The sequence below is a fragment of the Trichechus manatus genome, unplaced genomic scaffold (assembly GCF_000243295.1).
Source record: "Trichechus manatus latirostris isolate Lorelei unplaced genomic scaffold, TriManLat1.0 scaffold00001, whole genome shotgun sequence".
Classification (NCBI taxonomy): domain Eukaryota; kingdom Metazoa; phylum Chordata; class Mammalia; order Sirenia; family Trichechidae; genus Trichechus; species Trichechus manatus.
This window is the reverse complement of record NW_004443937.1, coordinates 36,517,822-36,533,590: the sequence shown is the minus strand read 5'-3', so window position 1 is coordinate 36,533,590 and position 15,769 is coordinate 36,517,822. Positions and strand designations below refer to the sequence as shown.

The 15,769-nt window shown below is 37.1% G+C and overlaps 1 protein-coding gene across 1 annotated transcript in view; it reads left to right on the top strand.

Moving 5' to 3' along the window:
• DNAH12 (dynein axonemal heavy chain 12) overlaps window positions 1-15,769 on the top strand; it is a 197,258-nt gene that overhangs the window by 86,102 nt on the left and 95,387 nt on the right. The window contains exons 28-33 of the mRNA XM_012555870.2: window positions 3,156-3,265; window positions 6,727-6,910; window positions 7,047-7,187; window positions 11,607-11,690; window positions 12,299-12,487; window positions 14,365-14,484. Of these exons, the coding sequence (XP_012411324.1) occupies window positions 3,156-3,265; window positions 6,727-6,910; window positions 7,047-7,187; window positions 11,607-11,690; window positions 12,299-12,487; window positions 14,365-14,484 (828 nt within the window). The remainder of the gene's footprint in view (window positions 1-3,155; window positions 3,266-6,726; window positions 6,911-7,046; window positions 7,188-11,606; window positions 11,691-12,298; window positions 12,488-14,364; window positions 14,485-15,769) is intronic.

The window sequence follows — 15,769 nt, the reverse complement described above, 5'->3', positions numbered from 1 at the left end:
CTCAGGTGTTGCAGTACAGCCTGCCTAGAAGGCGTAGAGGTATACGACGCCCGGTATTCAGGGAACAGAAAGAGAAGGAAGATATAGAGAGACGAGAAACTGAGCAATGAAGAAAGACAAAAAGGGAAAAAGAGGAAAAAGAAAATAAAACAAATTAAAACAAACAAACAAACAAGAAAGGCCCCCAAAGAAACAGAAAAAAAGAACAAACAAACAAGAAAGGCCCCCAAAGAAACAGACAAAAAGAAGGAAAAGAAAAAAACATAAAAAGAAATGTCCTGAGGGATCCCTCTGCACTTCTGTGGAAGCTGGAGGGGCGTCTCCCTGCTACGCAGCTCAGCCTGGCCAGAAAGGGCTCCCAACTCAAGAAAAGGAAAAGAAAACAAACAACAATTCAAAAGAAAGAAATAAACAAAATCCCTGGGATCCCACCAGCGCGGCAGCCCAGACTGGGAAGCAGCTCCACACTTGAATGGAGATCCACAGCCCCTCAGGAAGAAGCAAAGATGGCTCACAGAGCCAGGTACTTGAGCGAGGGGTGGGGGAGGTGGCGAGAGGCAACTAAGAAATCAAAAGAAGTGGAGAAAAAAAAGCAACACTAGCAGCCAACAAATGGCACTCAGAGAGCCAGCTAGTGTGGGTTGGTGTTTCTGGACAACAGACTGTGTCCGTGGGAAGCAGAGGGGGCTGAGTTGAAGAAGGGTAGAGATTGGGAAAGCGTATATCACAAATTACTGGAGCTCTGCAGCCCCTCAGGAAGAAGCAAAGATGGCACAAGGAGTGAGGTACTCGAGCGAAAGGAGGGGGAGGTGGGGAGAGGAAAGGAAGAAATAAAAAGAAGCGGAAGCAAGCAACACCAGCAGCCAACAAATGGCACTCAGAGAGCCACCCATTCGGGTGTGTGGAATCCAAGCAGCCGCTGTTTCCCGGTCAAGAGACTGTGGCCACGGGAAGCAGAGGAGGTTGAGTCAGGGTGAAGAAGGGTGGGGGGTGAGAAAGCGTATATCGCCAATTACCAGTTGTTTTGTCACCCGCTGGAAGCTCTGTGAGGCTGCTTTCTCATACCCCCTGTTTGCTGGTCTCCGATAGGAGTCCAAGATGGCAGATCCGCGCTGCGTTACCTGGTAGGGGACCTTTGCATGACTCTCTCCTCGCTTTCCGTTCTCTGTCAGTTTTCTCACTCCATTTGGTGCTTGGCTGAGTTCTTTATCTCTTCACTTGATGTTTTAGGGTTTCAGGATTGTTGTATTCTCTGTTCAGCTTAGTTTTTCAGATCTTTGCTGTGGAGGGGTGGTGTGGTGCTTCTGCCTAGAGCGCCATTTTTGCAAAGGACTCATCTTTATTTTTGAAGAGTATTTTTACTTGGTATCGGATTCTAGGTTGGCAGGGTCTCCTAGCATCTACAGATGTTATTCTGTTGACTCCTGGCTTTCTTTATTGTGCTTAGAAGTCAGGTATTTTTCTTACTTATGTTCCCTTTAATGTAATGCATCTCCCCATCCCCTGCCGGGCTGTTTTTATTTTCTCTTTTACTTGGTTTTGAGCAGTTTGACTACGTGCCTAGTATTCTTTTATTTTGTATTTATCCTGCTTGGAATTTGCTGTGCTTCTTGAAGCCATGAGTTGATGTCTTTCTCTGGTTTATAAGAATTCTTAGTAATTATCTTTTAAAATATTTCTTCTGTCTGGTTTTCTCCTTTCTTTCTGAGACTTCAGTTATGTGTATGTTAGATAATTTGATATTGTCTCACATGTCTTTTCATTATTTTTTTCATTATTTTCTTTCTGTGCTTTAGTTTGGATACTTTTTATTGATCTGTCTTCAAGATTAATTATCTGTTCATTAACTTTGTCCAGTCTGCTGATAAGCCCATCCAATGAATTCTTAATTTCAGATATTTTGTCTTTCAGTTGTAGTGTGTCCAGTTTGGTTCTTTTTAGAGTTTCCATTTTCTTGCTGAAATTCTCCATTTTTTAGTCTATTTTTCCATCTTTCTGTCTATTTTCTTTAATGTATTTCTAAAAGTTGTTTTAAAAGTTCCTGTCTGCTAATTATAACATCTGGGTCATCTGTGAGTTTGCTTTTATATACTGTTTTTTCTCTTGATCATCAGCTACTTCATCTCATGTCTTGTAAATTTTGATTGTATGCCAAGCATTGTGTATAAAAGAATTGTAGTGGCTAAACTGGTATTATTTTCCTGCAAAGGGAAAAAAAAAAAACCTTACCTTTTTCACTATCAGGTAGTTAGGTTGAGTTGCTGATCAATTCAATCAGGAGTTGACCTAGGTCAGAGCTTTGTTTCAGCATTCTTCAGCTTTAGTTTACCTCTAGTTTCAAATGTCCTTAGAGTGAGAATTACCCTGCTGTGTGATAGGCTTCTCCTTTTAGCAGGATTTTGGCATCTAACATCCTGAGACTAAAGAGATCTCTCTCTTTCTCTTCTTTCCAGCCCTTGGTCTCCTGTATTGCCACACACTGAGCAAAAGCATGGGTGGTGGGGAAAACTAGCTTTGCATTTGAGACTTCACGGATTCTAATCTGTCACAAAAGCCCACACAACCATTAAAATTTCTCTTCATTTTTTTTGCTGTAGCAAAGTCCCTCTGCCTATAGCATGCCCATTCTAATGCTTGCCCTTGTCCAGACTTGCCAGATGCTCCCAGAGCTGAAAGCAACTGTTGATTTGTGCTCACTTAGGAAAGGCTCACCCCTCTCTGAAATTTGGTTCCTTTAGACTTATTTGCAGCCAAAGCTCTCCTATACCTTCAAGTTTTTTATGATTTTTTAGATTCTCTGTTTATTTCTAGTTACTACAGTATGACAGATCGTCTGGCATGTCCTTCTGGGTCCTAAAGAAAAGTGAAATTCTGAGAAACATTATTAAAGGGAGTTATTTTCATGTAGCATATACCCAATGCTATGATGCTATGATCATTAATAATTTATAATGGAGAGTACTAATATTTAAAAAGTATTTTAACTGTGTTCATTCCTTCTTTTAATTTAAAAAATTAAAGCTGTAAGAAATAATTTATCAATATAAGAAGGTGTAATTTTCTTATTCTTAAATGAAAAGTCAGTACTTATAAGACGTGTGACTTAATTCATATTAACTTTTTGTAGAAATTCATTCTATTTTTTTTAATTTTAGGACTTTTTGGAATGTGCTCATGAAGCCTGCAAAGCACATAATCTTCAACCTGTTAAATTTTTTCTCGATAAAATGATTCAGACATATGAAATGATGATTGTTAGACATGGGTAAGAATATAGATTATCATTTTCTCCCATAGTTAGATGCTATTTTTCATTTGAACTATTAAAACAACTACAATTTATGAACTAAAAGACTCATCAAACTTTGTATGCTAAGTAGGCTAAGGAGCAAACAACCCCTGATCCTAGTAACTTAACAAACAGAGGTTTACTCCTCTCCCATACTACATGTCCAGCAGGGGTTGGTAAGGAGTTTTCATTCAGGAACCTGGCACTAATGACCAGCATAATTTGCCTTTTTGGTCATCATGTATATTACTCACTCTCCTTCATGCCCATGAAATACACTCTTCCTTTGCAGGGAGATAACCTAAAAGTTCCAATCAATCAATGAAACAAGCTTGAAGTTCAAGATCTCTAGGTAATATGTGGCAGTCTTTGTATTAGATTTGAAACTTGTTCCTCTTGACCTAGAAACTTAAAAACCAGAAAGACAAATTATCTGCCCTCCACATACCCAGTTTGTAGTAGTGGAACAGAATAGGATTACTAGAGCCGACACCTCCATTCAGAAATTGAAGAATAGGAGACATAGCCAACAGTGGTCTGTAGCAATTCTGAAATCCAGCTTGACATGTAAGGATCTCAATTTCAGAGATGGATTGACCCTGAAACTATCGTAGTTTAAACCTCAGGACCTCTCACTTGTAGGGTTGCCTCCAAGGGGCGATAAGCATTTGTATACATGATTTATTGTGTTAGATGTTGTTTAAGTGGCTATGGATATTTTATATTTATAGTTTTATTATTTTTTTTTAGAGAGACCTCCCCCCAAAACTGCATAAACCTAAAGCCCCACAAAACCTAGATCCACTCGTACTTGATTTTGCTCAATGCGGGGGCCTTTCTTGTTAATTGTTCTCCCTGGATCTTGTTTCAACCTTCTGGGAGGTTTTTCTATTTCCATTATCTTCCCTAACTTCATGTGAAGTGGGCAATAGAGAAAATGTTGTGCTGGGGAGGTGAGAAATGTTTCCGGCCTGCTTCTTGCCAATAGAAAGTTGGAACCCCAATGAGCATGGTTTTTTAAAGAGTCAGGGTTTTAAAAACATTTTTTATTGTGTAAATTTACAAACATATACAAAAATAGCGAGAGTAAAACAGTCAGCCCTTATATACTCAATCTCCAAGGGTCATTTTAACTCTTCAACATTCACATATGTTTTAGTCCATACTCATGGTTTTTTTGTCAGTAAATTCTCTCAAAAACATAATCAGCTTAAAAGCTTAGGAATAACCATGGTTAAATAACAAAAGAACTGAAAGACTTTTACGCTAAAAACTATAAAACACTGCTTAAAGAAATTAAAGAACATCTAAATAAATAGAAAGACATCCTGTATTCAAAGATTGGAAGACATAATATTGTTAAGGTATCAGTTCTACCCAAAGTGATCTACATACACAACGTAATTTCCATTAAAATTTCAACAGTCTTTTTTGCATAAAGGGAAAAACTGATCCTCAAATTCATATGGAATTGCAAGGGGCCCTGAATAACCTAAACAATCTTGAAAAAAAATCCCCAATAAAGTAGGAGATCTCACACTTCTGATTTCAAAATGTACTATAAAGCTACAGTAACCAAAATGATCTGGTACTGGTATATAATAGACACATAGATCAATGGCATAGAATTGAGAGTCTAGAAATAAACCAACCATCTATGGCCAGCTGATTTTCTATAAGGGTGCTAAGTCCATCTAATGGAGAAAGAATAATCTCTTCAGCAAATGGTGTTGGACCAACTGGATCTCCAAATGCAAAACGATGAAGTTAGACCCATACCTCACACCATATGCAAAAATTAATTCCAAATGGATCAATGACCTAAATATAAGGGCTAAAACTATAAAACTCTCAAAAGAAAACATAGTGGTAAAACTTCAAGACCTTCTTTTAGGCAGTGAATTCTTAGATAAGACAACAGCAGCATGAACAACAAGAGAAAATAGACAAACTGAACTTCATCAAAATTAAAAACTTTTGCGCATCAGGGTCACTATCAAGAAAGTGAAAAGACAACCTGGAGAATGAGAGAAAGTATTTGGAAACCATATATGAGATAAGGGTTCAATATCCAGAATATATACAGAAGTTTTACAGCTTAACAACAAAAAGACTAACAACCCAGTTTAAAAATGAGCAAAGGACTTGAATAGAATTTCACCAAAGAAGATACACAAATGGCCAACAAGCACATGAAAATTTGCTCAATATCATTAGTTATTAGGGAAATCAAATCAAAACCACAATGAGATACCACTTCACATCCACTAGGATAGCTATTTTTTAAAAAAGGAAATTAACAAATATTGATGAGGATGTGGAGAAATTAGAAAACTCTTACATTGCTGGCAGGAATATAAAATGGTGCAGCTGCTGTGGAAAAACAGTTTGGCGAGTCTTCAAAAAGTTAAATGTAGACTTACCATATGACCTACCATTTCCACTCCTAGGTATATACTTAAAAGAATTGCTAGGTATATACTTAAAAGAATTGAAATCAGCAATTCAAACAGACACCATGTATACCAGTGTTCTTTGCAGCATTATTTACAATGACCAAAAGGTGGAAACAACCCAAGTGTTCATTACCAGATGAATGGATAGACAAAATGTGGTGTATATATGCAATGGAGTCCTATTCAGTTATAAAGAGAAATGAAATTCTGATACATACCACCACACAGATTAACCTTGAAAACATTATGCTAAGTGAAATAAACCAGACACAAAAGGACAGATATTGTGTCATTCCACTTATATGAAATATCTAGAATAGTTGTAAATCCACCAAGACAAAAGAAGATTAGTGATTATCAGGGGATGGGGGAAGGGGGAAATGGGGAGTATTAAAAAAAAAAAAGGAGCAGCATCGTTAGGGATCTTTTTTCGTACACAATACAGTGTTTTCCTTGGTCAGTTATTCTAATGGAAGCCTTTAGTCAAACAGGCACTATCTCTACTAGAAGTAATACTAATCATTTCTGTTTATTATTCATTGGTTGGAGTTAGTCACATGGTCCCTCCACAAGAGAGCCAGGAACCCTACTGTATGCCAGAAGAGAGGTGAACCAGAAATATTTGGCAAAGAGCAAGTGAAGACTTAAGGAAAGGGAATCCTTCCCAGTTCTCTCCTTAGGACACCCCAAGTCTCAGTTTTTTATTTTAAGAATATACAGATGTTAAGTTTTCATTGTCATTTGGAGGCTTTTTATTATACTCCCTTTTGTAGATGATGACATATTGTAGACAATTTGATCTGGAGATCAACCAGTTCAGAGGTTAAATGTATTTTCCTTGCATCTGAGAAAAACTCATATAATTTTAAACATTATGTGTAGTAATTATCACAGGGTAAAGTTGAGTATATCAGTATGTGTGGCAAATAATTTATCATTTCTTAGAATCTTGTTGTGTAATTACTTTTTTTTCATTAATAGTTTTATGTTAGTAGGAGAGCCTTTTGCTGCTAAGACTAAAGTTCTGCATGTGCTGGCTGATACTCTAAGTCTTATGAATGAACGGGGCTATGGAGAGGAAGAAAAGGTTATTTATAGGACTGTGAACCCCAAATCCATTACTATGGGCCAACTCTTCGGACAGTTTGATCCAGTGTCTCATGAGGTAATCTACAATTTAAACATTCTCAACTTTTATTTACAGTGTACATTAAACCAAGAAATTTGAAGTGTTTTCATATTTTCAATGCTAAATTCAGTTATATAAAGGGAGCTTACCAACTCTTCCTTTTTTCCCTCAGTGGACTGATGGCATTGTGGCTAACACCTTTAGAGAATTTGCCTTATCAGAAACACCTGACCGGAAATGGGTTGTATTTGATGGTCCCATTGACACTTTGTGGATAGAGAGCATGAACACAGTACTGGATGATAATAAAAAGGTAAATCATCGTGATTAAAAGCAACGCAGATGCAGGGATGTTTAAGTAATGTTGTATGTTCAACAGCTAATAAAGGATGCAGTAAGTTGAATAGTTTTGTAAATAATTTATCTTTTCAGTGAACACTGTGCTGTAGTAACCCCTTTGCTTAATTTTTTTTCATAGAATGAAAATATATTGTATTAAAACTACTGCTTTAGCAACAAGACATAATAATCTAATAGATGATAAGTTTGTTAAGTGACTCCAGTCTTAGGGTTTCTTATAGAACTTCAGAATAATATTTTAGGAGAAAATAAAAGGCCCTCATTCCTTTTTGAAAACATTGAATGCTTGCTTCAGTCCTTTTGTGGAGCATATTACCTTGGGAACTGTAAGGTATACAAAAGGACTATAAAATGGAAGTCTTCTAATATTTATTTTGAGAGAGAACATGCATACAGTAAAGTATAAAAAGTTCACTGATATAAAGAAAATGTTCTACATTCTACTTTGGTGAGTATCATCTGGGGTCTTAAAAGCCTGTGAGCGGCCATCTAAGATACTCCTCTGGTGTCACCTCTTCGGAGCAAGGGAGAATGAAGAAAACTAAAGATGTAAGGGAAAGATTAGTCCGAAGGACTATTGGGCCACAACTACCACAGCCTCCACCAGACTGAGTCCAATACAACTAGATGGTGCCCAGCTATCACCACAAACTGCTCTGACAGGGATCACAATAGAGGGTCCCAGACAGAGCTGGAGAAAAATGTAGAACAAAATTCTAACTGACAAAAAAAGACTAGACTTACTGGCTTGACAGAGAGTGGAGAAACTCCAAGAGTATAGCCCCTGGACACCCTTTTAGCTCAGTAATGAAGTCACTCCTAATTTTCACCCATCAGCCAAAGATTAGACAGGTCCATAAAAGAAAAGGAGACCAAAGGGGCACACCAGCCCAGGGGCAAGGACTAGAAGGCAGGAGGGGACAGAAAAGCTGGTAATAGGGAACCCAAGTTGAGAAGGGAGAGTGTTGACATGTTGTAGGGTTGTTAACCGATGTCATAAACCAATATGTGTACTAACTGTTTAATGAGAACCTTCATCTAAAGTACAATTTAAAAAAAAAAGAAACACTAAAAATTTTTTTTAAAAAAGTACAGTGATTTTAAGTGTAAATTCTATGATTTTTTATATATGTGCACACTCATATAACTGCCACTCAAATAAAGATGCACAAAGCTTCCTGCACGCTGCGAGGTTCCCTCATGTCTCTTCTCAGGTTATATGCCCTCCCCAAGAGATGATCACTATTCTGACTTTTACTGTGATCAATTAGTTTTGTCAGTTCTTGAACTTAATGTAAATAGAGTCATACTCTTTGGTGTCTGACTTCTTTTGATCAATATAATATCTGTGACATTCATGTTATTGCAATGTCAGTTAATTTTTATGCTTGTATTAGTATTATACTGTATGAACAATATCATAATTTATTTCCATACTTACATGAAATAACTGCACTACTAAATAAGCAATTTCATTTAATTAACATACAAATATATATTTCAGAACTTTATCATAGGTGGCTGATCATTTATGCATATTCTTTCATTTATTCAGCAATATTGATTGAGCTGAGAGGGCAAATTAAACAAGAAGCAGTGACAATTCAGAAGAGGGGGTTAATCAGTGGAATGAATGAAGTCTAAGGATTCAGAGCAAAGTGGAAGGATTGTCTCATATTGTGGATGAGAAGGAAGTATGAAAGGATGGTGTCTTCGCTATCTGGTGCTGCTATAACAGAAATACCACAAGTGGATGGCTTTAACAAAGAGACATTTATTCTCTCACAGTCTAGTAGGCTACAAGTCCAAATTCAGGGCATCGGCTCCAGGGGAAGGCTTCCTTCCCCTCTCTGTTGGCTCTGGAAGAAGGTCCTTGTCATCAATCTTCCCCTGGTCTAGGGCCTTCTCAGCACAGGGAGCCTGGGTCCAAAGGACGTGCTATTCTCTTGTGTCTTGGTGGTATGAGGTCCCCATGTCTCTCTGCTCATTTTTCTCTGTTACATCTCAAAAGAGATTGGCTTAAAATTCAACCTAATCTTGTAAATTCAGTCCTGCCTCACTAACATAACTGCCTCTAATCCCACCTCATTAACATCATAAAGGTAGGATTTACAACACATAGGAAAATCACTTCAGATGACAAAATGGTGGACAGTCACACAATACTGGGAATCATGGCCTAGCAAAGGTGACACATATTTTTGGGGGACACAACTCAATCCATGACAGATGAGTATAGATACAGGTGAATGTATGGACTTGATAGAGGAAATATGAACGCAGATCCTTCTGAAGACTTCTATTTTTTCTGTGACACAGTAAAAAAGCAAAATATTTAAATTAGCCATTATAGAAAATGGGAAAGAGAAGTGCCTAGGAAAACACAGAAGGATATGTGTGGTTAGCACTGAGAGCCTGATTAAGTTGAAGACCATGAATTATTAGTATTACCAAGGTCTGCCTTTGTGAGATTCTCTACCAGTCTAAGCAGCTTGGGTGTGGGTGTGGATAATCTTGCTAAACTGATAATACGGAAGGACTTTAAAGGTGTTGGACGAGAATGATCAAAGTGCTGAACCATGAAACAGAAGCTGCCTAGTGAAGGAAGTGAAAACAGCAGTGATGTGAAAGTCTCTAAGAAAATGAAGAGCAAGTTGAGTAGGAGTCAAGGAGTGAGAGAGCTGGAGAGATCAGAGGCTACGGGCAGAGAGTGAAAGTAGAAGCAGTTGAGAAAGCAGCATGGAAGAGTGAGGAGAACGCTAGCTCCACCTTCCAAATTTTTGGCAAGTAAGAGAATATCTGCCGAAATAATCTAGTAGAAGGTTATAAGTACTCTAGACCAGCACTATCCAATACAACCTTCTGTAAAGATGGAAGTATCTGTGCTGTCCAGTAAGGTAGCCAGTAGTCACATGTGGCTATTGAATATTTGAAATGTGGCTAGATTTGAAATGAAAGAACTGAAATTTAACTTTAATTTTAATTAATTCAAATTAACTATAAATAGCCACATATGGCTGATGACTACCATATTGGACAATGCAGTGCTAGAGCATTCATTCATTTTACAGCTAAGAAACTGAGATCCAGAAATGTTAAATGCTTCATTATTGACATATAATAACCAAAGCCAAACCCACTGCCGTCAAGTGGATTCCAACTCATAGCGACCCTGTAGGAGAGGGTAGAACTGCCGCGTAGGAATTCCAAGACTAATCTTTTCAGAAGCAAACTGCCACATCTTTCTCCCACGGAGCAGCTGGTGGGTTTGAACTGCCAATCTTTTGGTTGGCAGCTGAGTGCTTTACCCACTGGGCCACCAGGGCTCCTCTGTTGACATATAATAGGGGCAAAACTGGGACTAGAGTTATGGATTGTAGAAACAGAGAGGAAACACTGAAAAATAACACAGAGGAAGAATTTAAGAGACCTACTTATTAAATCAATCTGGAGTTTCAACCATTACTAATTATTATTAATATTATTAAAAATTAATAATTCCAAAGGTACAAAGCAAGGAGTTTGAGAAGATAAGATGACTTTAATAACAGTGGACAAGATAGATATTTGAGAGAAGGGAAGTGATTGATAAATTCAGATTTTGGTGTATTTATCAAAAAAGAACTGTTTTAGGTTAAAAGAGATAAAGACGACATAACAAACACAATGCATGGCCCGTGATTGAATTTAGGTTTGAATAAGTCAGTTGAAAAGACATTTCTGTTTCAGCTGAGGAAATTTGAGTACTGACTGAGTATTAGATGATATTTAGAAATTATTGTTAATTTTGTTAGGTGTGATAATGTTATTGTGGTTATGTAGAAAATGTTCTTATTTTTTAGAGATAAATATGACGTTTGGACATCAAATGCATATCTGTAGTGTTCTTTAAAATACAAAACAACAACAAAAAATAAAGCAATTTTACTGCAAAATGTTAACATTGTTTAAATCTAGGAGATGGGCTTATGAGTATTCATTATGCTGTTGTCTTTTCTTTTTATTATTAATTTAAAATGTCCCTATGACAACTTTATAAAATCAGGAGCATTTTATGTAGTTTTATTAATAATAATAACTGACATTTATATAGCATTTTACAGTTTGGGAGTATGTCATGTATTCCCCCCCTCCACCCCAGTTCCATGAGAGAGATAGTATCCCTGTTTTATAGACGAAGAGACTGCAACTCAGAGATGTTGACTATTTGCTTACTTGGTAAGTAATTGACAGAGCTAGACCTAAAATTAAGATCTTCTGGCTTCCATTTGTATACTTATACCACAGGAAATAGTTTATAAGTAGAATTAATTTTTATCTGAGAAGTTCGAAATATTTTAAAAATAAATGTTTGAAAAATAATTGCCTTTAGCTTTGCCTTATGAGTGGAGAAATCATTCAGATGTCTCCTCAAATGAGCCTCATCTTTGAAACAATGGACCTCTCCCAGGCCTCAGTAAGTTCATAATTTAATACAATGGTGTTTGTTTTTTATTTGTTAGTTTATTCATCCATTTGTTCATTCATTAATTTAGTTAATAAATATTTTATATTATTTGTTAGACACTGGGTAAGAGACTGGGAATACAAAGATGAATAAGGCACAGTATATGTTCATTTACAGAGAATGAGAAACATGCTAATAAATAATCCCAGTAGAGAGCTACATGTTAGTGCTCTAAGAGTGTGGAGGGGAATAAGCACCCAAGTGGAGAGTGGGTCCAGAAGGACCATGGAGGGTGTTTGAGTGTTTGATCTGGTTTTGAAGGAGGTATAAGAATTCTCCAGGGAGATTGGTTGAGGCAGGGCATTCTAATCATGACAAGAGGACGTGTAAAGACATGGAGCCATAACATCATGGCATGTCTGGGGAACTGAGCAGCAAATGGTTTTCTGTTTGGGGGAAGTCCGGTGTATGTGAGGCAGGCAGATAAGCCTGTAGAGGTAGAGGAGCCAGATCCTGCCAAGGATCCTTGTAAGTCATGCCAAGATGTAGTTGATAGTTTTCAGGTACCACTGGTATAAAAGCAATATTGGAAAAATGAAACTTGTCTTTTTCTCTAGCCTGCCACTGTAAGCCGCTGTGGCATGATTTATTTGGAGCCCTCACAATTAGGATGGGAACCACTTGTGTCTTCATGGTTGAATTCATTGAAAGGACCTCTGCATGAACCAGAATATCAAGCTCTTCTGAAGGAACTTTTTGACTGGTTAATACCGCCCACTTTAAGACTTCGTAAAAAAAGATGCAAGGTAACACTATAATTCTCTGACCCACTCAAGTTTCTTTAATTTATATTCAACTTGACTAAGTCTCAAGTCACAATGATAGGGTAAATAACTAAAACTAGTTTCTCCTTACACAATTATATTCACGTTTGGTGTCATATTGATTGAATTATAGCTGAATAACCCAGAGGTAAAATTTACTGCAGCTAAATTTTTTTTTTTTATATTTTATTGTGGTTTTGACGAAAGTTTACATAGTAAATCTGGTTCTCACTTAACAATTTCTATACGTATTGTTCAGTGACATTGGTTACGTTCTTCACAATATATCAGCATTCTGATTATTTCCATTTTGGTTGTTCTGTTTCCATTAATCTAGCTTCCCTGTCACCCCTATCCTTCTCATCTTTGGTCTACGGTAAATGTTAATCATTTGGTTTCATCTAGACCATTATTTTGAGGAGCACAGTACTCTTGGGTGATATTATTTATTTTATGGGCTAATCTGTCATTTAGCTGAAAGGTGACCTCTGGGAGTGGTTTGAGTTCCAAGTTTAAAGAGTATCTCAGGGCGGTAGCCTCGGGGGTTCATCTAGTCTCTACTGGTCCAGTAAGCCTGGCCCTTTCTTCCAGCTAAAGTTCTTCGCATAAAACCATAGTGACTAAGGTTTTAAAAATGCCGATTATTTTCCATACTTTAAAAGTATTTTAAATGCATACCTTTAAAAATTAAGTGTATGTTTAATATTTTATGAGAGAATTTTTACTTATTGTATTAGCTTCCTAGGGCTGCAGTAACAAATTACCACACTCTTGGTGCCTTAAAACAACAGCAATTTCTTCTCTTCCAGTTCCGGAGGCCGGAAGTTCTAAATCAAGGTGTTGGCAGGGCCGAGCTCCCTCGGAAGGCTCTAGGGGAGAACCCTTCCTTCCCTCTTCCAGCTTCTGGTGGCTCCAGGTGTTCCTTGGCTTGTGGCTGCATAACTGCACTCTCTGCCTCCGTCTTTATATAGCCTTCTCCTCTGTGTGTCTCTCCTTTATGTGTCTCCTGTAAGGACAGTTGTCAGTGGATTTAGGGCCTACCCACATTATCCAGGATCATCTCATCTTGGTCTTAATTATATCTGCCAAGACCCTTTTCCCAAATAAGATCACATTCACAGGTTCCAGGTACTAGGACATGGACATATCTTTTTGAGAGTTACCGTTCAACTCACTATATATGTTTATACATGTAGCTTCTCTTGCCTTGACCATCTTTTCCTTCTTCACCAGCTAACTCACATTTTTCTTCCAAATTCAGCTTAGCTGTTACTTCCTCAGGGAAACCTTCCTTGACTTATGTCTCCCGTCTTTCTATGCCTGTCTCCCTCTCTGAGTGTAAGCTAATTGTTTATCCCAAGTTCTCTAGTAGCCCCCCTCCCCTTGGGATTCCTCTGTCATATCATTATTATGCCAAATTATTTTTGTCTATTTAATTTCAACATCACTCTTTGTTAGAGATTGTTCCTTTATTTCCATATTCCCCAGCTTAGTATATAGGTATAGTACATTTTTCGTAAATGTTTGTTGAGTAAATGAATGAATGGCTGTTAGAGACTTCGTTTCTGCTATCCCTGGAACATTGTTTATTCTCTTACAGTAGCTAGTTTTCATTTGTCAGAGAATTTATAATAATCTGTTAGATGCAGTTGTGTAATAGGCTAAACTAAAATATTTGACAGATACTGTTTGTAAATTGTTTTTATGGTGCCTATAATTTAAATTATTTTAACGTTAGAAAGATCTTATGAAAACCATGTATGCTTTTTATCAGTTTTATAAAATGGAATGTTTATCTTCTTTTATTCTCCAAATGAGATGAAAGTTAAGAAAAGTATCTTACTCTTTTCACTTTGCAGGAACTGATTCCTACAAGCGATAGTAATGTGGTTGTATCTCTCACACGGCTCTTTGAAGTACTACTCTGTCCTGTGGTAGAAAATGAACCTACCAGCAAGCACATTCGTGTTTGGATTATGGTTGGTTTTATACTTAATGTGCTTTTAATTACAGAATAAAATATGCCTCTGGCAAATGATACTTATATCGAGAAAGACATTACGAGGTATTACATACAGAGCTGTTTTTGGTAAGCAATAAAAGAATAGTTGAAGACATTAAAGTTGGCCTCATCTGGTATTCTGATATTAAAAAACACTTTAAAGAAGGTAAAATATATCAGAATGAATCAAAACTGCCCTATTATTTATAAAAGGTCATAATATGATAAACACTTAAGAAGGTAACCTTATATTAAGCCAGTATGGACTTAGTATGAATTGGCTTGGTTTTAATGTTAAGCCAGGATGTGGGCAGCAACAAGTTGACTATGAAAAACCAGAAGTAAGCATCCAACCAGCTAGATTGAGTGTTGTAGGCAGAATCCATGGAGGACACAGGTAGGTAGAAGTCAGTAGTCATGGTTAGCTAATATCAGAAAGTCAGAGAAGGCTAGCAAACAGGGCGCTAGTGAGCAGACATTATTAAAGGCCAATGAAAAGAAAGAGTTTTTGTTTTCTTCCCTAGTCTATGCTAGTTTTCCATCCACTGCCTTATTTCTAAGTTCCTTGATCTCTCTTCTGCACTCAGACTACCTTCTTGTCTACTCTGTGGCAGTAGAAGATCCCTCCCATTGCTTTCCCTTCACCCTGTTGACACAGAAAATCTTCTGTCCCAAACATCTCACATTCTGGAGTTCCCTGCTAACCATAACCTCTTACTTTCCTCTTCTCTTTTCATCCTTACCCTGCACTTTAAAAGACATTAAACAGACATGTTACCTTTTTATAAAATAAAAGTATCCTAGGAATAGTTCACCTATATAACCTTCGATTTATGTATTTCCTGAAAATTTTCACTTCGTTGGTAAACTTAAACTCCAAACATTTTTGCAAAGGTTGATAATAATTTTGAGAGACTAATATAGATTGATACCTGATTGAGAAATTTCTCTTTTAAAATATACTTAATAGATTTATTTTTTTGACTAGGTAAGGTGTATACCTAGAGTAAAATTCAAAAGGCAAGAGTAGGTTTTCCATCCATCCCAGTGCCTCAGCTACCCAGTTACCTCCCTCGAGGAGACCACTATTATCAGTGCCTTATTTAGCCTTCTAGAAGTATTTTACGCACACACAAAAAATATACTCTTTTGTATGTGTACATTTTTTACACCTGTATTTGCATACTATGTGTACTGCTTTGTATCTTTTTTCATTTATAATGTATCTTGAAGATTGTTCCATATTAATACTTGTAGCCTTA